This window comes from Lonchura striata, chromosome 8 (assembly GCF_046129695.1).
Source record: "Lonchura striata isolate bLonStr1 chromosome 8, bLonStr1.mat, whole genome shotgun sequence".
In the NCBI taxonomy this organism is placed as follows: Eukaryota; Metazoa; Chordata; class Aves; order Passeriformes; family Estrildidae; genus Lonchura; species Lonchura striata.
Genome location: NC_134610.1, coordinates 12,453,811 through 12,478,678, shown reverse-complemented (window position 1 = coordinate 12,478,678; position 24,868 = coordinate 12,453,811). Strand labels below are relative to the sequence as shown.

The window sequence follows — 24,868 nt, the reverse complement described above, 5'->3', positions numbered from 1 at the left end:
TCCTTCACAGTAATGTTCATTTTTTCTGAGCTTCTATTTTCTTCTCTTTTTTTTTTAAATTTACTTTAGAATCTGCACTTTCCAATCACTTTGAAAACTGGTATTGCTGTAGATGTTTGCTTCAGGTGTACATTTAGACCTGCCACTTAAACTTGTTTTCTGCAAATAAAATGTACTGTATGCTTGAGGTCTGTTCCTCATGGATATTATTTTCTCCCATCTGTAAAGTGCACATGATTCTTGCTTAGTTCAAGTGTTTTGAAATATGAAGTGCTTTACATTTGGGAAGTAAGCAACATACACGAGAGAGCTGAACTTGCCGATTCGGACTTGCACAGACGCGTGCGCCAAGCTGTGCAGAACGGGCTTTGCTTGGCAGTGTCATCGTGCGCACGTGCACTCGCATGCCTCTTCCCCTCACTATTCACCTTCCAGGAACCCCCTTTTCCTCGTCCTTTCCTGTGCTCGCCTTCGCTTTACTTCTCCACCCTCTTCCCGCCCGGTGCCCCGACTAACCTGCGCCTCCCGCTCCCCACCGCTGCAGGCCCCCCGCCGCCGCCGGCCGCTGTCAGCGCGCTGGAGCCGCGCCCGCCGCCGCGACCGCCCTGTGACGAGCCTGCCGGGCTCCGGCCCGGGAAATCAAGGACAACGGACCCCAGCTGACTGTGGAGGGCCAGAAGCTTTTATTGCAAAGGCTCTGCAGATTGTGCTGTTGGTATTGAGTCTTTAAAGAAAAACAACGCATAGATCAGAAGCCACACATCACTCTTACTTTAAAACCGTATATATCTATCTGTTCGTGCATATAGATAGATATATTTTTAAATTGTGTTAAAGGTTTTCTTAATGACTGAAAGATTCATTTTTTTAGCTGGGGTTTGAGAGCCATGCAGGAAGTCACATTTGTTGTAAAACTACATATGCGACTAGCGGGTTATAATATGGTTTCAAAAGTCTAAGAGAAATAGAGGATGTAACCGGCCCTTTTGAACCATGGTCATATAAAAATCTTCAGATATGTGGTTGATCTTAAAACCAACCTTTTTTTTTCTTCAATAAGACCTCTTCTGAGAACTGTTGTTTGGAAATGCAATAGAATTATTTTCAATTTTTAAAAAATAAATTTAGCAGAAATGTCAAAAAGGCAAAGAGTAATTTTTAAAATAATTTTTTCCTTTTTACAAATTTTTCTTTATTTTTGCTTTTCTAGTCCAGTTGAAAAGAAACAGAAATATTTCCTGACAAACACCAATCCTACCATATGATTCACAAGGTTAATTGTTAAGTCAGAGGTTAAGACTCCAGCTTCATGGGTCACTGGTATTCTTGGGGGCCTTTAATCTTTACCCTTGAACACACTGTGTTTTCTTGTGTTTTCTGAAGTTTGTTGCTTTTAAATTGCAATATTCTTTTCCTATTAAAAAAAAAAAAGTGGAAAAGTTGTAACAGAGGGCTTTTAAAGTTAATTTATATGTAGCTCCTAGGATAAAGGAAATGTTTGAATGATTTTCAAATTATTTCACTATATTTCAAATTGTCACAGAGCCCAGAAATAAAAAACTATTGTTTTCAGATCTCCAGACCTGAAGAACCAAGAAGTAAGTGTCAGCCAGGACATAACTTAATATTGCCAGAGATATTTTGGCCTCCTCAACTCCACATCTGATGGGGGGAAGAGTTTGCTAATGAAATATGAGTCTTTATTTTACATCACTGCTTAAAGACAAAGTATGAGCAAGCTGTAAACTGAAGATCTGTGACACCTATCAAGCTGATTGGAACAATCACTTGTGCTCTTCTCAGTTTTAGGTTTGGAATGGTGGATGATGTAAACTTCTGGAGCGAAGCAAACCCATTTGTTTTTTTCTTATTTATAAAGTTGTATGAGAATATGCAAACAAAAATGTTTAACTTTACAATATCCTATAACATCTGTGTAGTTGAGGGAGAAAAAAACAATGTGGCTCACACCACTTGTAACTGAGAGCTTTCTCAGTCACGTTATACATTGAATGCTGTGTGGTACATATTTATACCAATATATGGCCAGGCAAAAAGGAGTAATTCATTAGCTACTCCTTTAACTGTGTGAGCTCTCTGAGCATATAGTGACTTATTAATGGGTTGACCCATCTTTACATTAGTTACAACCCTTCATTATTCCTATATTCATAATTATGTGGCTTGAATTCCTGGTATCTTTTATCAGCATTTTCCAGAGAATATTTATTAAAATATGATGGTAGAAGTTGAAGACATAAAGTCCAGCGTTTATTACTATGCAAAGTTCAAAGTATCCCTTTGTATGTGGGTAAATGCAGGTATGTGGAAGGGTAATGCCTGTTCAATTCCTGAGTAGTGGGAGCTGACTGTGTAGAAGCCCTGTTTTTCCTGGGAAGCCTTGGACAATTTCCCTTATGGTTGGTGTGCCAGTTCATCAGTACTTTATAAGAGGTGTCAGAAATTCTGTGCAGTGATTCAGGGTTTGGTGCTTCTTGCTTTTGTGGTTGGGCCATTTATGAAGCCTGCCTCATAGTCTTCCTCCTGGTGCTCTGAAGAGGGTGAAGAGTCTGGGAGACTTCAAAGGTTTTGCTGCTCTTTGGAGAACTCATTCCTGCAAATTCCAGTGGCTGGGGGTCTCCCAAGTATGACTTTTCTCTTACTGACTGCCTAGCTCAGGTAGCTCAGGAGAGGGTATGAAGGCAAGATGGGGTCAATTCCTACTTGAATCTTGACTTAGGAGGCTTCCTTGAGTTTATCTAAAATTAATTTTGTTTCCCTGAGGCCCTGTCCCGATGTGGGATGAAGCTGTAGGGACTCACCCTGGTTGTCTGTGCTGTCTCAACCAGATCTCCATCTCAGGGCACAAATGGCAGTAAGGTTTTTTACAAACTCTGACCATCTCAGTGTAAGCAGTACACAGTTTCTGGATAGTGCACAGCTTTTGGAGTGCACCAGACACTGAGTGTGCTGTTTGAGTATGTTGCCAGATATGAAGACTGCCCTTATCTGTAGTAGGCAACTTTTTGAATCAGCTCTCTTGTCTGTCTAGTAAATGTTACTGTATAGTCACGAGGAGGAAAAGTCTAGTGTAATTATCCTAGCAATTAAGGAAGAAAATTTTCATTTTTCATGTGTTTTCTCTTACAATACTAAGAAAAGGAATGGGAAATTCAAGTACAAGAAGTGTTACTGGTGCTCTACGTCACCTGTCTGACATGGCGTTCATAGCAACTTAATGCCAAGTTCCTTCAAACTGTCATGGTGTCGGCAACTGCATGTAGGTAAAATCTGAACTTCTTAACATAGTGGTCATATTAAAGATTGGAGACTATTTATAGAAATTGTCAGAAAATAGGAAGAAAATTGTTGTCTCCATGTGAAGTTTATAAAACATTTTGACTCATATATCAGCAAAGTAAGGGATGGGATTCAGTCTCACTTTCCTTGTTGCCTATTTGGAAGAGCATCTCTTCCCATCTGTTAGTTCTAACAATTAAATCTCTATATCCATTATTCCCTCCCTGCAAGACTGTGTGCTGTTTGCCTTTCCCCATTAGTGGTGCAGAGAGAGGCTGCACAAGAAGTTGAAAATTTTTCTCTTTTATTTGCTTTGCTGGTAGCTCGTTATTCGACTGCTTTAAGAGAATCAAGCCAGTGGCCTCAATTTGCCTCACAGCAATTAATTGACTTAAAATTATTTGTGTGTTATTAGCACTAGAACGGTGATACCCTGTAATCTGATTCAGAGGTGTATATTTAACAATGAAAGAATTCTTTGTGTGCATGAGCTGAAGGAGAAGGAGTTTTTTCCTGCAGCCTCTGTAGTGACAACAGGGCATTGCTTCCAGGTTCCAGGGGCTGGAGGGGGGTATGAGGCACTGACCTTGCAGTGGTAAGGGAGAAGCTGGTCTAAACTGTCAAGTAGGAAACATCTCTTGTCTGTGCTTAAGGGTAGGCTCTGTTCTGTTGGGGTGGGTATCGGCTTGGTATCATTGTTCTCATGTTTGGGACAGGACTTGCAGAAGGGATTGATAGATTTTTTTCTTCTTAAATCAATATTGCAGCCAGACTCTGACTATTGATTGAGAGTGATTGTTGATTGAACTGGGCAACAGTAAAGCTGCAGTTGTGTGCACAGGCTGTCTGATTAACCATTGCATTGTGCAGCAGTGGTTTCTGTGTTTGTTAGTTTGCTGTTAGGATAGGTTTAGCTGTTCCCAAGCTTTAGAGAAATGTACGGGATTCCCGACTCTTGCTCAAGATAAAAATCATAATATAATTTTTGGTTTTGTAATTGTTTTTCCTTGTTCATTGAAAATAGAGCTCATAGGGCAAAATTAGATGCAAACATTCCCATCAGAAACCAAGAGAGGTGAAATAAGTGATTCTGACAGAGTACAGAGTACCTGTGATTCACTTAAAACACTGTGACTGCTACGGTTTCATTCACAGCTCTGCCCAAGTTAACAGAACTGAAACTGGTTCTAGGTGTGCCTGACCATAAGTGTCAGAGCAGTCCTGTGCAGCGCACCCTTCTGCCCTCTGTTCTGCTTACCAGTGTTGGGTGAAGTGCTGCACAAACAGCTTTTTGTGATACCAACTTCCCTCCACCTAACTTTCATTTTTCTCTTGTAAAAATCCTAAAGGGTTCCTTAAGTTGGTTAGAAAAACTTAAAATGTTTGTTCCAAATAGTATATTTCATGGATAAAAAACTTCCTTTCTTCTCTCTTCAGTTTTTCCACTGCTATGTGATGACACAGCAGGCAACACGGACCTAGTCTGTTATGAAGTCTCTTATGAAGTCTTCCCTTTTTCATGTTTCTTAAGCTCTCTAAAAGCAGTGAAACAGTTTTTCTAAATTGTGGCTGGTCAGCAGAAGACAGCTTGAAAAAAGAGATTGCATGTGTTAAAGCTTTTTTTTTATTACAGGAAGAATGGTAACACGATTGTGCATCTCTCTGCCCATCTTTCTACCTTTGCAGCATACCTCTTGTTGATTTGCTAGACAGCACAGAGTTGCCAGAAACTTGTGTGGATGATGCCATGGGCCGTCCAGTTGTTGGCTTGGCAACAGGAGATTCAGAAGAGGCTGTTAGCTGCCCTCCTCCTGGCACGAAGGAAACTGCTGCAGACAAAGCAGACTCTGATCGTAAGCAAACTGACAGATTTTTCCATGTTATGATGTGTGAGATCAAGATTAAATAATCGGTCGATATGGAATTGTTTCCTTATGAGAAATGCGGAATTGATTTAGGAAGCTCCCTTAGATTTTATACATAAGGACAATTTCACCTATTACTGGAACAGCAAGGAGAGACATAAGAGTAAAAAGTTCTTCATTGGATGTGACTTTGTCCACAAATAGAGTGAAGTGCAACCATCTAAGCAATTAACTTTGTGTTCTTGCTCACTGTGAGGATGGCTGGCTAAATGAGCTGCCAGGAGTGCAGAGTGCTCTCATTTGTGCACACAGTCTGCAGGCTTGGAATCTGCACTGAAGTTGGAGCAAGTAGATCCCCCCTCCCTGTGCATTTTTGCACAACTTCAAAATTATGTACTCAGGAATAATGCAAGTTACAAGTCAGATCACTCCACAGTAACATGAGGAAGATGATATATTTTTTGTCTTTTTCAGCATTTGAAGACACATTCCTAAAGCTGAAACAGCTGGAGACAGAGCACAGCAGCCCCGTGCCAATTGAACGTCCCAACATAAACATAAACGTGCAGGTAACTGGCCTTCACTGGCCTTCCCCTGCTGTGGTCCTGAGTTTTGTTCAGATCATTCTGAAAAGCCTTGCCTTGCTCTGTTTGCAAGATTTCTAAGATGTTGAGTGAGTAGTACTGGGGGATAGCAAAGGAAATACAAATGCTTTATGAAATATAAACCTGTGTGTGACAAAGCAGTGAGATAAAGATGGGGGCAGAGGTGCATGTGTGTAAACTTGCAGCCTGGTGAGATTTTCCAAAATCAGTGGGAGTAAAAAGTATAAATGCTTGAAATGTTTCTCAGTTGTCTTTATCTGTGGGTTACTACCTGCATGGTGTTGAGTAGTTCACCCTGTTTTTGGGAGGGCTGAGTTGCTTTCCTGGCAGTTTTCAATTCCAAGAAAGTTGTTCTGGCATTTTGTTTTGAGTCAAGTTTGCTGATGATCCATCCCTCCTGTCAAGTAGCCAGTTTGTACCTGCTCTCTGATGCAAGTGTTAGTGCTCTGTGTTTACACAAAGAAGAGTGATGTGGTTTGATTTACTGCTCTCAAATCTCTCTGAGCAAGTCAGGCTGCATTTCACAAGCAGCTGAGCCAAAGTACAAGCCTGAGTGTCCTGAACTGGGTGGAGGGCTCTCTTCTCCCTCCTTCCTCTTCACTCTTTCTTCCCCAGCTTCCCTCTCTCACCACCAGGAATCATTGTGGGTTTCAGTGAACAAATATATCTACAAACTGGCAAACAATTTTTTTTTCCTGCCTTTGTTTTGAACTTTTTTGTTGAGCTGCTGGGTTTCTTTATGTTTTTTATTTGCTGTTTAGGTTGGTAAATAGTGAGTTAAATAGGTTCAGGGAAGGGGTCAAAGAAATGCCAGGGCCATAGTGAAAATAAGTAGTGTTGCTAGAAGGGCTGGAGAAGCCAGAATCTCTTTGATAAATTCACTGGTTATCAGACAACTGCCCCCAGATATTCTTCTGGGTTTTTATAATGAGCTTTAAAAAATGAAATCTGGTTTTCCATTACTCTGCTTTCTCTGAGGCAAAAGCTTTGGGAGATTTTTGTGTTTTGAGCAAGCAGAGAGAGTGAAACACCTGGCAGTGTTATCTCTGTTTAGACTACCCTCCCTTGCAGGGAGGCCCAAGGATTTATCTGACTTTGAGGGAAGCAGCTATGATTTTTCTTGCTCCCTCAATAGCAACAGGAGCCAGGTGCCAGGAGAGGTGTTCAGCAGTGTGTGTTTGAGCTAAGGCCACTCCGAAGCCTGTGTTATCCACCCATGTGAGAGAAGGCTGCTGCTGTGGGTGGTGCTGCAGGCTGCTTGGCTCCTGTCCCCTTTAAGGGCTGCCTGGTGCACCTCTCTGCTTGGTGAGTGCATTACAAAGATTACCAGGTCTCTAAGAAGATTAGTCAGTAGACTATAGGTCCTGTTATGCTGAAACACTTCCTCTACATAAACTAGGCAAAAGAACACAGTTGATTTAAGAATATTTTAGCCTGTTGAGCTTCACTTTAGTTCAGAGAGGGACGGGAAGAGCATTTAATTGGTTCATTGAAGACAATGGCCCAAATCTGTTTCAGAAGTTTTTAAATTGTGGCTGATTTATAATAAGCAAGCTAAGATTCCTGTAATGAGCTAATCTAACAAACAGCTGCCAATACAGAGCAGTCACAGTCATCCAGCTGCTGTCACATAAGGTGCTGAATAACTTTAGAGGTTCTAGATGCTAGGAGGACAGTAATCTGATTAGAGAGCAAGAACATTTGCATAACAGAGAATTATGGATCAACAGTATGGCAATAGGTGGGTAAAACACAGTTCGGCTTTCAAGAAGGAAGTGCAAATTACATTAAGAAAATGTAAGAGTAGATCATTGGAGGTTTTTTAGGGTACAAGAGCTAAAATAAATCTTTTCTGCCTATGATGTAGCTTACCAAGAAGTCACTTGAGAATGTTTGTTTAAAAAAGATAGACAAAGATTAGAGAGTCTCTGCATACTTGAAATTCCCAGTGCTTCAGATTGCAAAGACATGTAGGTTACAGTAGCACCAAATGAGCACACCCTTCAGAGAGGAAGGTTAATGGTTTAGAAACCAGTCCTGAAAAGAGTGACCTAAAAGTTACTATTAAAAATACTTCCTTTCCTGCCTTTGAAGGCTGCTTTAGAAAACATAGAAGCTTTCATTTATGGTGTTTGTTATAAAATATACCTGTGGGCTCTTCTCCTGTACTTATTTTTCTTTTTAATCTGTTAGTAAAAGTGTTTGTGCTATCCTCTTCTGGCAGAATTGTATGGGACTGCAATATATCCACTAAAACCTTGCAATAAGTTTAGATCCTGGAGCTTGCTATTGTTTCAGAGGGAATGCAGTATTGCAGCATTCTCTCTGGAGGTGTGTGATTAGAAATTTCAGCACATGGAGAAACTGTTACAGTACATAAGAGTTTTGCTAAAATGCATTGGAAAAAAGTGTTATCTTTCTACTCCTCAAGGCAGAGCTGCATCCTGAACTTCATGACACTGTTATATGCCAGCTCACTTCAACTCACTTTGTTAATTAAAAATCTTTAATTGTTTTCCATCAGGGGATAGAGATAGTCTGAGAGTCATCTTTATGTAATTCTATATTTGTAATCAATCAATCCTGATTGATTTCTTTGATAGGGTAATATTTATCTAGCTATCCCTGTTCTTCCAGAGAAAAAGAGGAAGCAAGAGAATGAATGGCTTCATTCTTCTCTGCTGCTCACTGCCAAAATCTGTTGGGATGGAAGAATGCGACTTTGTCCTTTCCCAGCAGTGACCAGATCTGACAAAGAGAGCAAATAGCTTTAAACACACCAATGCTCTGCTTTCATCAGCTTCTGAAGGGAAATGAACAATAAAGGTTCACCCTGTTTGCCCGCCTTCAAAGTCTGCTCCCAAGTCAGAAATACAAGGACATGAGGGTTTACTTTTTCTGAATTTGTTGTGATCTGTGAATACGTGGAAGTTGGTTCAAAATGTACCTGTATTAGGCTCTATCTTCCTGCATAAAGTGATTTTTAGTGGCACCAGGAACAGAACTCAAAAGCACAAAGGGTTGGGGTCACATGCCTTGTTACTGCCTTTAATCTTTCCTTGCCTTTTTGCATCACTGCCTAGCTCCATGTTTTGATTGAAGAACATAGTACAAGTGTAGTTTGTCTAGTCCATGGAAACAACAAACATTCCTAATGAGCTGTAATAATGACAAACCCCTGCAGCTTTACTGTTTTGTGTGAACACCTCAAATGTCTTGTAAATTAGACATCTGGAGGCATTAGCAGGTGCTGGATGCTTTTCCCTCTAGCTACATACTTTTTTCATTAAAAAAACTGTAAAACACCGATGCTTTTTTCAAGTGCAAAATAAGGTTGAAAAAAAATGGATAATTAATATTGAGGGCAATACTTCCTTGGTGGTATGAAATTCGTGCTCTACTGAATTAAAATATTCTGTAATAGTACTAAGCTTTTTCAAAAGTAAGGGAGTCTAATCATTAATAGACTAGAGTGACCTAATTAAAGTGATTTTTCAGGTGGAGGAAGCTAAGAGGCAGATAAACAAAAAAATGGTACTTCAAGCACCAGTGTACTGATGTGCTCAGTTAAAATGATCAGATTTACTGTTAGTGGAATAATGCGTTCAAAATGCTGTGCAGGTAGTGTCACACATGGCATCTACTGCAGTGAGGTCCAGGAAAGACTTAAATATTATCACAGTGGGTGCTGCAGCTGTACAAATAATAATAATTTCGTTGTAATTATTCCTTTTGCAATTCCAGCAGCTTCTCTAAAATAAAAGTACTTAAAAGTACTGTTGGTCCTCATAGCTTTTTATGTTGATAGTGACCCTTGGATATTTTGTGAAGTTCATTGCTGACTGGGTCAAAATTTGAAAATTGATTCTCCTTTAGATAGTCTCCTAAGATCCTGTTTGGATATCTCAAAAAGTGATTTAGAGGGAGACAAAAAAAAGGAAATGTTTTTCCCCTCTCTAAAGACTAAATAACTACAAGTTCTCAGCAGTGTCTCCAGAGAATGTAGAAATCTGAGAGTGGATGGAGAGCTGTGGAGGGACAGGTGTTCACCTCTTTTTAACTCCTCTGTTCTGCTCTTCCCTTTGCAATGGGCTTCATTCCTCCTGGGCACGCTGCACTTGGTGCAGGTGGGAGTGCAGCAGGATTGTCCCTGCTCCAGGTGGGAGTGCAGCAGGATTGTCCCTGCTCCAGGTGGGAGTGCAGCAGGATTGTCCCTGCTCCAGGTGGGAGTGCAGCAGGATTGTCCCTGCTCCAGGTGGGAGTGCAGCAGGATTGTCCCTGCTCCAGGTGGGAGTGCAGCAGGATTGTCCCTGCTCCAGGTGGGAGTGCAGCAGGATTGTCCCTGCTCCAGGTGGGAGTGCAGCAGGATTGTCCCTGCTCCAGGTGGGAGTGCAGCAGGATTGTCCCTGCTCCAGGTGGGAGTGCAGCAGGATTGTCCCTGCTCTGGGCAGTCCTGCAGCACTTCTCTCCTGGGAACAGCCTGCCCTAGACTGTGGCATATGGTGAGGAAAGCAGGACTCTGTCTCCCCCTGCTGAGTCATACCCTCAGAAGGAAGGTCAGAGAGTTTAGTTTTCACTCAGCTAATTAACTTCTGCCACTAATCAAATAGCAATTAGTAGATTGAATGCTTAATTAACATTTCATAATTAAGAAATGAAATTCTCATAATGAAATAGACTGTAGTGAAAGGTATCTCGTTCTTTCTTCTCTTCATTATGTATTTGGCTGCCAGTTTGATATAATCAGTGGTGGGAGAGGTAACTAGTGGCGTATTAATTAAACTCTTGTTCTAACTTATAAGTGGATTTTAAGTTAAAAATCTTCCCAACTTGCATTTTACTTAGGCTACACTGATGTGATATATATTATTATATTGCTTTTATATTAATCTCCTCTCAGTAAACTAGTCTGTAGTTTTAGGAAGCACTTCATTTCTTGCACGCTTTATTTTTACCACAGCAGTTTACATATCCATATTCAAGCATTTTGCTTTTTTTCCTTCATGTGTTGCTTGACATTACAACTGAGTTCCAAACTAAAGGAAAAAACTGCTTTTTCATTTCAATATAATCTGCTGACTTTCCTCTGGCTTCAGAGCCTTGTTGTTATTTAGAGATGTTGATAAACTTCTGCCCAGACTTGTCCATGTGGAAACTGCTTCTGATAAAGATGTTTTCATGTCTAGGATGAAGTGGTGAAGTTGACAGATAAATGTCTTAACAATGCAATCGAGAGCCCAATCGTAGCAGCAAAGTGGCTTCCAGCAGATCTCAAAAGCAATATCCTGAAGGCCCAGGCAGAAGCAGGGCACAAGGTAAATACTCAACGGAGCAGAGCTATGACGCTCTCAAATGTTTTAGTTCTTTTAAATAACCTGAGGTTGGAGAAGGTGCCTTGCAGATAGGGGTGTTCCAAGAGCCTTATCCAAGGCAGAGTCAGAGGGTTTCTCACAGGGATAAAGGGACTGTCCTGGAATGGTTGCCCAAGGAGGAATTTCTGTCCTTGATGATACTCAACAGCTAACAGGACAAGACCCTTTGCAAGCCCTGGTTTGTGAGGTCATTGACGCAGGCAATCTCCAAAGGTTGTCTTCTAATCAAGCAAGTATTCTGTCACTAAGACTGGACACTTTGTATGTTGTAGTAAATTCCTTAGCAAATAACAGGATTTTATTTGGTTTTGTTAGTGAACTATTTTTATTTCTGCACTGAAGGTGTCATATGGAATTGATGTTCTTAAGTCCCTGAGCTGTAGATGAACAGCACGTTTTTGTGCTAGGATAGAGACACTCAGCTCTACTGTGAATCTCTGAACTGCCATAAGATGGAAACTGGTATCAGAAATGTATGTCTCTGATCATTTCTTCCTCTCAGGTTGGAAAAGATGACAGCATGACAGGTGTCAAGAATTCCAATATTCAGGAGGCTGCTGCCAGGTAGTGAATAGATTTGTAAGAAACATGTTATGTAGTTACCTCACTACAGAACTGAGAATCTGCAGTTTAGTTTGGTATGCCAGTGGCTCAGTTGCCATTGCATTTTATCTTGCCTAGGGTACCTTAATCTCATGAGTGTGAAATGGCTTTGAGATGAAAACCAGGATTATAACTGCTGAGTTTTATTATATACAAGATAATACAGATGCTTTTTATTCTGTCATACTTGCTGACCATTACTACAACAGCAATTTCAATCACTAATTATTTCTGAAATGTGAACATCTTCAGTATGGGGAGGGGATGGGTATGTTCACAGTAGGTGCTTTCTAGTGGATGAAAAAAAATTGTGTACAAATCCCTGCAGTGACAATTTGCTGAGAATTACTAAATATTAAATGATTGCAGGGTCCAGTGGAATTGCAGGCATTGAAAAATTTAAAAGGTTACAACATTTAACTTCTGACCATTTGTGAAGATGCACATGTGGCAGACCTCAGAGAGCAGAGGGGGATACTGTAAATAAAATGCAAAAATAAAATCTCCATTAGCAGTCCCAAAACTGTGTTGTAACAAGTGATTCATAAAGAGCTTTCCATAGAAGGTTGCACCTGTTTTCTGGTTTTGTTTTTTGTTGGTTTGTGTCAGGAACCTTATCCTGTCAGGCAAATCACAGAGCAGTCCCCCAGCGACCAGTCCAGTATTTCAAGATCCAAAAGAGCTGCTGAGAGCCATCCCTGCTTCAAACACCTTTGTTCTGTAAGTGATTCTGCAGAAGCATGTTCCTGGGGTAAGGGGGACCACATGGAGGTTATGATGAAAAGGCCTGAAAAGCTGAGGAACAGTTGCTGAACATTTAGTCTACATCCAAGCAGGTTTATGGATGCATTTCTAATTACCCTTGCAGCAGTTAATCAGTAGGCCGGCCTCGGGGTGAGTATCCTTGAGCAGTAAGTGAATCTCTCTCATCTTCTGAGAGGACTGAGATTCCTGACATCCTGCTGCCCCTGGCTCTAAAGAGGAAGATAAGAGGATGACAGGAAAGGCTTCAGGCAAATTAGACACAAGGGCTGAAGAAACTCCTTTGAGATAGGAGACATCGATACTGTTGGGTCTATACAGAGTTGTAGCTGGAACTATGGGAGAGAGCAGTAATCTGTGGAGGTAGTTGGAAGGCATTTACATTAACATACAAACACCAGTCTTTTGTCTGCCTCCGTGGAACTGGTGTCAAGGTTTTGAGCTGTCTGGGAGGCAGCCCTATTCCATGCTATCCAGGCAGGGTGCTAATGAGGATGTTTTCCTTTCAGTAATACCTTGAATGAGGACAGTGCTGACTCTAACCATGAGGACCTGCTAATTCCAGCTAATCTGGCTCCAACTGAGGAGGCTGCTGTTTCAAAGGTATCACCACCTGCCAGCCTGGAAGGTTTCTGTGTCACACTCTGAGCTCCCGATGCCTCCAGGCAAGCCCAGCAGACGTTGCTGCATGCCTCTCATAACTCAGTGAATGCCAGGCGCTGGGGAATGCCAGAGAGTGCTTTCTGAAGCAGGCAAGGACACTGCACAGATCTTTCCAAAGGCCATCTCTGCGTGTCCTTTCCAGTTCTTGGTGTAACTCTTATTTTTCTAAACTGGTTGTTTTTCTTACACTGCAGAGAGCCCCTTGCATCCCAACGATTTCATGCTCCAGTAGGGAGAAAGACGGTAGGGATGAAATTCTGACATAGGCAGTTCCCATCAAAAGAACCACAGAAGGAAAAGTTTAAATTTAGATGCTAATTTATTATATTTTAGTTACCTTAAGGTATTTTTTAACTGGATTCCATGAAGAGCAAAAATTCGGGGATTATACTTTCTTTTGTCCCTCTCCAAAAGAAGAGTCCAATGGACCTGTGCTGCCTTTACTTGAGCAGACTGACAGGTTGTTCTGGATGACCAAAACACCCTGCCCTGTAGCTGTTGGGCCTCTAAACCAGTATTACATAGTTGATCCCACTGAATAATCTCAAATTTCACTGAATTCCAGCACCCCACTCCAGACCTTGCTGACATTTCAAATGGTGCTGTAGCCCACCTTCACAGAGGGCAAGGGACACTTTCACTGCTTGCTTACAGTGGCAGTGATGTTGTTTCCAGTACTTTAATGAGAATAAGGAAAATCAAAAGGCTATAAAAAAGATCAAATGGAAATATGTGGAAAACCAGACCTGATAAAAAACAATGTTGGTTAAAGATAGTGGTCTATAACTCAGGAAGCCACTAGAGTATTCAGTAGACCTGTGTGGTTAGTACTGGGAACTCAATTCAAAACTGATTTATTCCATAGAGCACTCCAGATGACCAGGACGTTTCCTTAACATCACTGACAGAGAATCTAATTGACTTTACAGAAGCCACACCTCGGGTAAATGTATTTCAAACCCAAACTTTTTCCTTTGCATGTAACAGTGATTTTTACTCATGGACTCTCCTCTGGCTTTAGTGCCTGTCTGCCAGGCTTGGATCTGCAGCAGTGGAAAGGAGTGATGGGCAGGGATCACTGCTCACATGGCCCCCACCTGCAGGGTGGCTGGGGTAGGGGTGTAGACTTGACAGCTTTTCAGGGGAAATGGAGGAACCTGAAGAGTGAACCTGAGTGTGCCATAGGAACCTGTAGTACTGTTTTAGTAGAGCTGCGAGTGCCAGTCTGGTTCTCACACTTTTGTGGATACATAAGGGTTCAGAAATTAGATGGGAAGATGTATGTACATGTGTGTATGTCTGTATATATATCTATATATACACAAATAATTGAATAGTAAAATTGTAATGCTAATCAAGCCTTTTATATAGATAAAAAGAAATCTCTTAGAATCTATGCTGGCAAAAACGAGTTACATTGTATGCACCAAGAGAAAGGGGGAAGAAAGAGGACCTTTAAACTCTTCACACTAGTGTGCTCTTGATTACGGTTGTCCACAAAGCACTAAAAGATGATGGATTCTTTCCTTTGGAAGGAAGCACTGAGTTGAAACTGCTCCCAGTGAGTGTCTGGCTCTGTGTTCAGTGGGTGCCACATCTCCACCTAATCACTAGCGGGATTCAAAGGCTAACAAGGGGCAAATTTCTGGGATTGTTTTGGGGGAGGTGTTGTTTTGGGAGGTATGCTATTTTGACAAGTTCTCAACTACTTTCAGCCTTTTAATTGAGCTTTTGTTTGTTTTTTGTAGGCATCTTCTCAGTCCATTGTAACACCGAGGTGGTTAGTGCCAGTGAGTTACTTGATCATTTCTTAAAGAAAAAAATCGAAAGCTTTTATCATGATTAAGAAACAGGATTTCAAGTTATAAATACTGAAATACAATAATTTTTAATAGTTTGAAGGTCTGTAAATTAATGTACCAGACCAAAAATAAAGCAGACTAATTCAGCTGGAGTAAGTCAGACAACATACCCTGTTAATAGTTCAAATTCATTTTTGCTGTATTGTACTGCAGGTAAATGCCATAAAATACCTTAAAGAATTTGTATTAGTAAAGCCCAGTCTGGAGTTTAATGAATCCTATTTTTGCCATTTATACATAAATCATATTGAAAAGTTAGCTTGTCTTGTCCTGGCTGATGTTATGTATAGATAAAAACATTGTTGTTTGAGTTTCTTGCTTCATTCTTCCCCATTCAGACTGGACTGATTTCCAACGGGCCTTTGGGAAATAATGTTGCCTTGTCTTTGAAGGCAGCGAAAGGCAGCACGGACACCCTGATGTCCTCAGCTGGATTGACACCATCCCAGCAGGCACCCGAAGTGAGGTGAGGTCTCAGCTAACTCCACAAAGTCTGTGTGGGCACTCTAATTGCTTCCATAGCTGACATAGTTACAGAGGCCATTTAGACACAATGCCTTGTTTTGCTGTGCTAATAAACTGTAGCTCTGTCTCAGTTTATAGCAATTGAAGTATGACAAATAAATTGATATGTGTATATTATAATTTCACTTCAGTTTCTTTACCTTATCTGCTCACATGTTCTAATGCTAGACTAAAGTTAGGGTACAGAAAAAATTTCTGAGAAATCTCTTTATAGTGTTTCAGTACCTGCCAGAGGATTGGTGGGTGTGGAGAGGGATGCCCCCGTTATTTCCAAGCTATAAGGACATCAGAAAACCAAATTAGTAGAAGGCTTTTCCCTTACTATTCCATTTTGCCATGCTGATGAGGCAGAATGATGGCAGTGACCATCGGGCCTTGCAGTGACCATCTTTAAAGAAAGGCAGTGGTGGTGCTGCTGCACTGTTTAAATTTAATTCAGTTTGCTCTGCTGCGTTGTCCATTAGAAAGGTTTGTCTGTTGGTCTCATTAAATTAAAAGGGGAACAGCCATGAATGCTCTTTGAAGCAATACTCTCTTGTAATGCATCATGACAGTCCTTTTTGGAGGAGTGTACTTACAGAGCCTTATATTTTTTTCCCTCTTTTAGCCCAGTTACTGAGGATGCTACAGTAAGAACAAAATGTTTACTCACCACTGAACTCTAGAAGAAGGAGTCTCTGAAACTCTCACCTTGTAAAAACTCAAATCTTCTAACATATCTCCATGGGATCCTTCCAAAAGACTTGGTTTGGGATCAAACTCGTGCTGAACAGGAGTCAGCTATCCAGCTGGTTTGCCAGGATCCAGGAAGACACTTCTGCATTTTTCACAATCTAACTGGAACTGCAGCCTGAACTGGGATATAAAACCACATGCACCAAAAGATCCTTTTGATCTTCTCCTCCAGGAGAAGCGAAATGTCACACTGGAGCTGGTTCTGAGCTGAGGAAAAGAAAACAGTTGTGTTCTGCTCGTGCTGGGTTAATTGTTCCTTACCCTGAGCTGGCTCTGGTTCTGGAAGGTGCTGCAGAGCTGTGGGCTGTGAGCACAGAGCCCTGCTGGCTGTGGAGTAATGAACCTCCAGGGATGAGGAGACCTCACGGGGCCACCTCATGGCCGTGCCCTGCACGGGGTCTCCACGGTGGTCACTGTCCCTCCTGTACAGCCAAGGACCTTTTCTTCTGTGTGATTATTCTCTGTTTTTCCTTCGTGTTACCAACACATACTCTCCTTTTTGGCCTTAACCCCCTTAATAATCCTTGCACACCCTATGACAGTACCTGGAAAGCATGACAATTTAGTCCATCAGTGACCAGCTGTGTAGACTGGATTTGAGCTGCTGCTCACTGCAACCAGGAAAATGCAAATTACCTGCCAAACAGTTGTAGTATTAGCAGAATACAGCAGAATGCATAGTATACTGATAATTTCATTTGCTACATGATTCAAATACATGCATTTTAGACTAGAGATCTGTATGTTTTGAAAGCCAAAGCGGTGAAGATGTGAGTGCAGCTTGCTTCAGGAACTGCGTATTGATTAGTATTGTTGTCTTCTAGGACTAGAAAGGAAAACAGTTTTCTTGTTTCTCTTCATGCTGTTTCTGGGTGTTTTTTCCAGACACTGTGCTTAAGGAATACTTACCAGGTATTTTTGCAGCATGAGGATACAACTAGATCAGTTTTTAATACCACTTTGAATCCTGTTCCAAGTGTCATCTAATTGTTGTATGTGGAACAAATAACAGAAAGACTAGGGTGAAAATAGGAAAAAAGGATGAAAAATTCCTGTAAGCAATTCACGTCTCTGTAGAAGGAAGGTGAGAGCACACTGCACAGAGAGGGGGAAGGTTTTGGGTGCTCAGGTGAAGTTTGGGGTACAGTGCATACAGTTCAGAGATCATTTGAGCTCTGGGCAGCAGTATCATCACATGGACCCTGGCAGTATAGCCTGTGAAAACAGTAATGCAGAGTCAGAGGGGAGGAGAAACAAAGATGATTAATCCCACATCTAACAGGGAAGCACAGGTGAAACAACTGTGATCTTTCTTTCTGAGGAAGAGGTTTGAACATGTGACTGGGGTTGGAGGGCATTTTCTGCATAGTGCTGCTGTTTGTAGATACTTATATGCATGTGGGTGTTAGAAACAAACTTAAATGTGAAAATTAGTTCTGGATCCTGCACGCACAGCTTCATTTCTGCCCATTGGCTGTGTGCACGTGTCTCAGTGTAAACAAAAGTTGGGACCAAACCACTGTGGGTCGTGCAAGTGAGCTGGGCCCAGCGAGGCTGCTGCGTTCAGACCAAGGTGTTCATGCTGCTGTTGCTCTCATGCTCTTCTTTGCAAGATGCTGAATTCATGTTGAGGGAGAAGCCACATGATTTTATATGGCCCACTGCCACATCTCAAAACCCCTGAGGCCTTAATAGAGGAATGTAGGGACCAGAGAAAGCTTGTAGGACTGACCTACCAGTGACTCTGCAGGCAGTGATTTGCAGCCATTGCCTCAGGAATTTGCCAGGATTTCAGGATTAGTGGCAGGTGCTGCAGGTGCCTCTCCAGCCAGCAGCAGAGCAGCACATGGGCAGGTCCTGCTCCCAGCTCTCTCATTGCTACTTCCAGTTGAGTATTGGCTTTTTTTATACTTTTACATCTCAGCCTTACTGCTTATTAAAACGTAGAAGATTCCTGATTTGAATATCAAATGTCTTAGTCTGGATTAATAATGCAGTTGCCAGAAAAGTTCCTGCAGGAAAAGGGAAGCAATGGCTGCAACAGTCTGCTTTCTGCACAAAGCCAGGCCTGTGTGTGGAAACTTGGCACTTGCTATTCATCTGTTTGCTCAGCAGCTGAGCTGGCATTCGCCAGCTACATGTGTTGGGTTTGTAAATAGACAGAATGCAGTAGCATTTTCTTAGGCATGTTTGATATTTGGCTCTTCCCGTTGGGTTCAGGAGCTCTGCGAACTGTCAGCTTGAATCCCTCCCAAAACTGGAATAACAGAAGTTTACAGTTTTCCAGCACTGCATGTTGAATACCATCCTTAGATTCCTCCAAGCCATCACAGCAAATAACAAGTAAATAATGTGTGATGAGTGTGTGCCCTAAAATCTAAATGGTTCCAAATAACCAACTGTTATTTCAGCATGGTCAGGATAGCAGTGTTTGGAGGGAAATGTAATTACACACATGCACACAGAGATACTTCAAAGGGGTGAGGCTTTCCTCAATTTTCAGAGGACTAATATTTGAAATTTCACATAAAAATGCAAACATTTCAACTGGTAAATTGGGAACTTGCAATGTCTAATAGATTTGGGGCTGCAAACCCAACTCTTCCCAGCAAAATCTGATACTTGGAGCAACTAGTCACTCAATTTGCCTTGATGTGGCTTATCTAATCAAATCACTGCTTATGTAGGGAGCCTGGCGAGACCAAGGTGACACAGGTTTGTGATCTGAACATCCTGCAGTTTGGCATCACTGTTCTGGTTTGCAGCTAGAAATACTGTGTTACAACATGACTGCCTAACAGGTAATACAGCATTCCTCATGACCTGCATTTTATCAAACACAAATAGGGCTAATAGTTCCTACAGTTAGTGTTAAAAAGTATCACTTAATGCCTGTGTGCTACTGAGATAAAAGGATTTCCCTACCATTGCTATACTATTGATTGATTGGCTCTAGGGTTCAAGCATGTTCTTAAAGTCTAGTTTTTGGTATTTATTTAAAGAGATTTATAAATAAAGCTTTTGTGTGAATCTGGTGTCAGGATGTTGGCAGGTCTGCCAACCACTGAAAAGCTATAAGAGTTGACAGGAATGAATGCTAAGTGATTGCATCTGAAAGTAAAAGTGATTTTACTCCAGTCACATTCTGTGATTGGAATAAAAGGTTTTATAGAAATCTTGGTGTTTATAATAACAGTATCCCTGCCTTATCTCAAACTGATTAACCCAAGAGAGATGCATTTCAGTCTCACCGATTTAAGACCATCAGTCTGCATGTGCTGTGTGCATTTACAGACTTAGGAAATGGCATTAAAATGTGGGAGTTTAGGCTTTCTTGCACCAGAATTAAGGGAATCTCTTTAGTTCAGTGGTAATCGAGATTAATATTAGGTAAGTTATAGGACATAAATTACCTGCTTTCCTGTTATTCAGTCATGGTTAATGAATTGTCTTGAATGTATTTGATTTTAAACTTAAATTTTTCTCACTTTGTCGAAGACAGCTATGTTAAGACAATTTTGGACAATGTTTTGGACACAACTTTAGCAAGAAAATTTGCAGCCCTGTTAGAGCAGCTCAGGTGAGCAGTGCAGCTATGTGTGGGTCTCTGTACAAGCTGTTTGCTTTCCCTTCGTCTGCACCCTGCTCCTTCCTTCTGCTTTCATGAAGCGTGTTGGGATGAGTGTGTCCTTCACAAGCAGCACTGGATGTATTTTTCACATTGTGAATATATTCTGGTACAGCCCAAATCTACTGGTGAAGTGATAGCAGCTAGCAGCCAGCTAGCATTTAAAGCTCTATCTGGGCACATAGTGTTTCTGAGTTTAGGAAGCTGTAGTATCTATATACGTACATATATATATATGTAGCTGTTAGACACTGTAATGTCACAGCTTTCAAATGCAGCTGGACAATCATAACTTTTCAACCAGAAGATAGACCAAGATGTACTAATGGCCTTTCAGTGACAGAGGTGTGATCTGGGTGTGTTTGCTCCAGGTGTTGGTACCGCAGACAGGAGTGCAGGGCCCTCCCCACAGGCAGAGCTGCAGTGGCTGCAGGCAGTGCTGGAGGGGCTGCAGGTGCTCGGCACAGCCCTTAAAGCCAGGGCCGGGCTCGGTGTCACAGGCACAGCCCTTAAAGCCAGGGCCGGGCTCGGTGTCACAGGCACAGCCCTTAAAGCCAGGGCCGGGCTCGGTGTCACAGGCACAGCCCTTAAAGCCAGGGCCGGGCTCGGTGTCACAGGCACAGCCCTTAAAGCCAGGGCCGGGCTCGGTGTCACAGGCACAGCCCTTAAAGCCAGGGCCGGGCTCGGTGTCACAGGCACAGCCCTTAAAGCCAGGGCCGGGCTCGGTGTCACAGGCACAGCCCTTAAAGCCAGGGCCGGGCTCGGTGTCACAGGCACAGCCCTTAAAGCCAGGGCCGGGCTCGGTTGTCACTGCTGGCTCTGGGTTGCTGCTGGCTTGAGGAGCAGGCACTCCCGGCAGCGCTGCCACACCCGCAGAGCCAGGAGCCACAGGATTCTCCTGCAGAATTCACCTCCTTTTGACTGCTTGGCTTGGAACACTGCTCCATAAACACACACACCACCCCTACCTATATAACTGGACAAACTTATTTTTAAAGTATATAAGAATATTTTTTTAGCTAGATTTGTTTTGTTAAAGCCGCACTAACTACTGTATTTTTACTTTTTATATGTAAAGCTTGGCAATAGCTCTCAATGTATAATTTATTGGTTGGGTTTTTTATAAAACGAAGTGCACCCTCTTGCTTCTGTTTCACTGCACTGGTGACGTATGAACTGTCTTAGGCACTGCACTGAGATCTGTATTGAAACTGTACATGGGAACAAGTAGATCTGTAGTCCACTCAACCCAGTCTTGGAATGTTTATACTGTAGTTTTGTCTGAAATACACGATGTCAGTGCAAAACTCTCCCAGAGTCATCTTTAAGCCCCCTGTGTTACACTGGCACAGCACTCAGAGGTGGGTCAGCTGGGGCTTGGAACACCGGGTTGCTGCTCCAAAATTAGCCTGTTGTCAGTTAAAGCTTAACTTAGGTTAGCACCAAAGCTTGCAGGTGGATGTTTCAGAACTAAATGCCTTTTTTCCAACAGAGCTGGGATTGTCCAGGAGGACTGTCAGGTGTCCAGTACCTTTGAGAACTAGTGCCGAGGTGTGTGCCCAGAAGGGGAGCTGAGCTGCCCGGTGTGGTTCCAGTGCAGGCCAGTTAACCGAGCACCCTCACTTGTCTGCAGCAAGGGACTGAGCTGTGTCCTCAAGTGCAGCAGCACCTAGTGACTGTTCAAAGGGAACTCCCAAGCCCTGACATCGACTAAATGCTAAAGATGGCAGCAAAAGGCAACTAAATTATTTGAACATCTTTGTTTCTCAAAAATTGGAAAGTATCAAAAGGAAGAGAAATTACTCCATCCTAATGACTAAGCTCATAGGAGATAATTTCTCTGTGGCATAATTTGTTGTGTAGGTCAAACTGTGATCCCACTGATAAATCACTGAATTGTTCTTCAAATCCACTTACAACTCAAAACAAACATTTAGGTTTCTTTATTATTAACTGAAAAACCCTTCTTTGAATACCTGCATTTTAGAAGAAAATATTTCTGCTATTCATACATTTTAATGTTCAGAAACCAAATGTCAGTTAAAACAGTGAGTTTGTTGAGATGTTTAGCGCTGATCAATTTGTTCCCTATATGCAATTTATGATAAAACAGCACTTCTTATGTCGTAGATGAGGTTGCCAAGAATGCTGCATCCTTTTGCTTTTTTCCTGTCGACTGAATTTCTCAGCATATCAGATATGTGCAAGGTTCCCTGCTCTTCAGAGGTATTCTAAACAGCCAGCTTCAGTGGCAGCCCCTTCAGTCCCAGCCAAAAATGGTGTGTTTTGTTTTGTTTCTAAATATTTGCCACTAGCTGGAGTAATTCCATTCATTATTTCATGCAGGCCACCACCGAGCTTTCAGATGGCAGCAGCTTTTAGTCACTTGGGCCTGGCTTGAATTCTTATTAATTGCTACAGTTACGGAGAAATATAAGCACATCCACAAAGGCCCTTTTCTTTCTCTCTGAAAAGGTGCCTGCAGTGAGAAAAGAGTGAGGTGCTCTGAGAACCCTTTTGGGTGTAGCTGATAGCACTGGCTAAGGTTTGAAAGGGAATATGACCCAGGAAGTGTCACAGTGGTGTGAGCAATGATTGTGTCCCTAGGTCTGGACACTGGAGGATGCCTGAAATATGGGTTGTGCATGCCCAGAGTGGACTGAGATGTCAGGCACTCCTGTGGGCATTTGTGGGATGCAGTCACTTCAATTCCCAACACCCCTCCCTTCCACCTTGAGCTCACCTTTGTTTTTTGAAGATCTGGGAATGGCCCACAAGGGGAAGAAAGAGCCTCCAGTGGCTTTAGCAGAACTGCTGTAGCACAGAGCCCCACTTCAGGATCAGGGCTCTCTCCCCTTGCACAGCATTGCTGGGGCCAACTGTGGCTCAGCCTCCTGCGAGCCAGGCCTGAGCCCCCATCCCTCCAGCCAGGCCTTTCCCAGCCCCTGCTCCCTGCATGTCCTGTACAGGGGCAGGGAACAGCTCGAGAGGTTTGGCAGAGTGGGTGTGGTGCTGCCAGTGCTGGTGCCCCCATCTGACCTGGCCCACGGGCAGAGCCCAGGGGAGAGAACAGGGAAGATGGGCTCACTCCAAGCACTTTTTGCTGCCCGTACCAAGCCATTGCCTTTGGGCTGGCTTGTGTCCCACCTGTGTTGGCTCTGGGTAAATGTTAAACCCTTCGGGGAGCTGCCAAAGGGAAGAGAGTTTGAGGGGGCAGGAAGAAAGGAATGGCAGAGGCTGGATGGCATTTTCCTGGGGCTCTTGCACATCCCCAGGATACCGCTACCTGCCAGGAGGCCTTCGCGTGACTTGGAAGCATCACTGGTTTATTGTTGCCCTTTCCAGTTAAATTTCCTTCCCTTGTCAATCCTAGATAAAAGGCTGTATGTTACAGCAGCTCTCAGGATAAAGCCAAAACAGACATGTCAGTCAGCACGAGGAAAACAAGCTGCTGATCTAAGACTGCAGTGCTGAGTACATGCTCAGCTCAGTCACTGTATTGATGTCCCTTCCAACCAAACCTCCTCAAACTGGGAAATTATTCTTCTTCTTGGAGAAATTCAAAGGGCAGCCCTCAAAGCTGGCTGAAGTGCAGGGAAATGCAGAATCGTGTTCCTTGGTCAAAAAGGTAAGTTCTTTGTTCAGTTAGAAAATGCAAACACATATTTTAGACTCATAAAGGTGAACATGAGCGCACAGTGATAGGAAATGGAGCAGGCTTTATTCACACGGCGGTGTACAATCCTGTCTGTTTCCAGGTGAGAGGGTCATGGGTGGTCCAAATAACTCTTAAGTAGCTTTTGCAAATCCATCTATAATTTTCCTATTGAATTCACGTGACAGTTAACTGTGAAGAGATGATGAAATCTGTAAATTACTTGAAAGTCACTATTCTATGAAACTTTTGAAAAGTGAACTTTCTGGAAGTTAATACTTCCAATTATTTTGAAAAGTGAACTTTTTAAATATTTGGAAGCATTAACTTACACTTTCAGGTAATTTCAGATACCAGCAGCTCTTACAGACAGCTAATATTCTGTCAGAAGGCCAGAATTTAGTAACTTCTGTAGAAATAAATGCTTTGAACGCTGGACAATATTACCTTGCAAAACAAGCACCTTTTCAGTGAAGAAAAATCATATATGAACTCAGAATTTACTACTACAGAGGGGAAATGAGTAACAAATACTACACAGGGTGATAAAAGAGAGATGGGGTTGGAAAAGCAGAAATCTCTTTAGGGCTAAAACATGACTTACCAGTTGAAACAGCCCATGCTTTGTGCCACTCTGTCAAGCCCTCCTCTTCCTGTTCCTTCCCCAGCCCACTGTAGGAAATCAAACCATTTTGATTCTGTGTTCAGTCATTAAAGCTAAGACTCATTTGGCACATCCTGTGTTCTTACAGGTATAATGTCCTTGAAGCTGTGGTCCTTGCTGATGATTTCCAAGGAGCACTCATTGTTTCACTTCCTCAAGGTTATACACAAGCCTTGAATATCTTCTAGAATTGAGCTGCTGAATTGTCTGTTGGGTTACTTTGTTGTAGACCATCTCATGTTGCAAATATATTGCGCAAAGAGAATTCAAGAATATAAAATCTTTAAAATCTTAGAGAACATTAAGTCTGTTAAGACTAATTGAATCCCTCAAATGTGACTGTATTTCTCTCTTATGCCAGTGCAAAACAAGCAAGCTTTGCCCCTGAAATGGCATCTTGTGGAGCCAGTATGGGTTAAGGCAGTTCTGATTTTCAAGGCAGCATTGGCCATTGCCAATTTGAAAGGGTATGAAGTGACCAGGAGAAAAGTAACAAAAAGAGCAGCAAAAAGCTCCTCTCAGAAATCACAACTTACATACAAGTTGTGACTTAAATATATGTTGGGTTTTGTTAACATTGTAAAAAATCTGTTCGCAGCAAGTATGAGAAGGTTTAATTATTTTTTTCC

The 24,868-nt window shown here is 42.2% G+C and overlaps 1 protein-coding gene across 1 annotated transcript in view; it reads left to right on the top strand.

Annotated features, from left to right (window-relative positions):
• EPB41L5 (erythrocyte membrane protein band 4.1 like 5) overlaps positions 1-17,025 on the top strand; it is a 49,386-nt gene extending 32,361 nt beyond the window's left edge. The window contains exons 17-26 of the mRNA XM_021526143.2: positions 4,987-5,153; positions 5,640-5,734; positions 10,957-11,085; positions 11,645-11,706; positions 12,355-12,465; positions 13,017-13,110; positions 14,036-14,113; positions 14,919-14,960; positions 15,371-15,498; positions 16,165-17,025. Of these exons, the coding sequence (XP_021381818.2) occupies positions 4,987-5,153; positions 5,640-5,734; positions 10,957-11,085; positions 11,645-11,706; positions 12,355-12,465; positions 13,017-13,110; positions 14,036-14,113; positions 14,919-14,960; positions 15,371-15,498; positions 16,165-16,222 (964 nt within the window). The 3' untranslated portion in view covers positions 16,223-17,025. The remainder of the gene's footprint in view (positions 1-4,986; positions 5,154-5,639; positions 5,735-10,956; positions 11,086-11,644; positions 11,707-12,354; positions 12,466-13,016; positions 13,111-14,035; positions 14,114-14,918; positions 14,961-15,370; positions 15,499-16,164) is intronic.
• Positions 17,026-24,868: the final 7,843 nt, after the last annotated feature.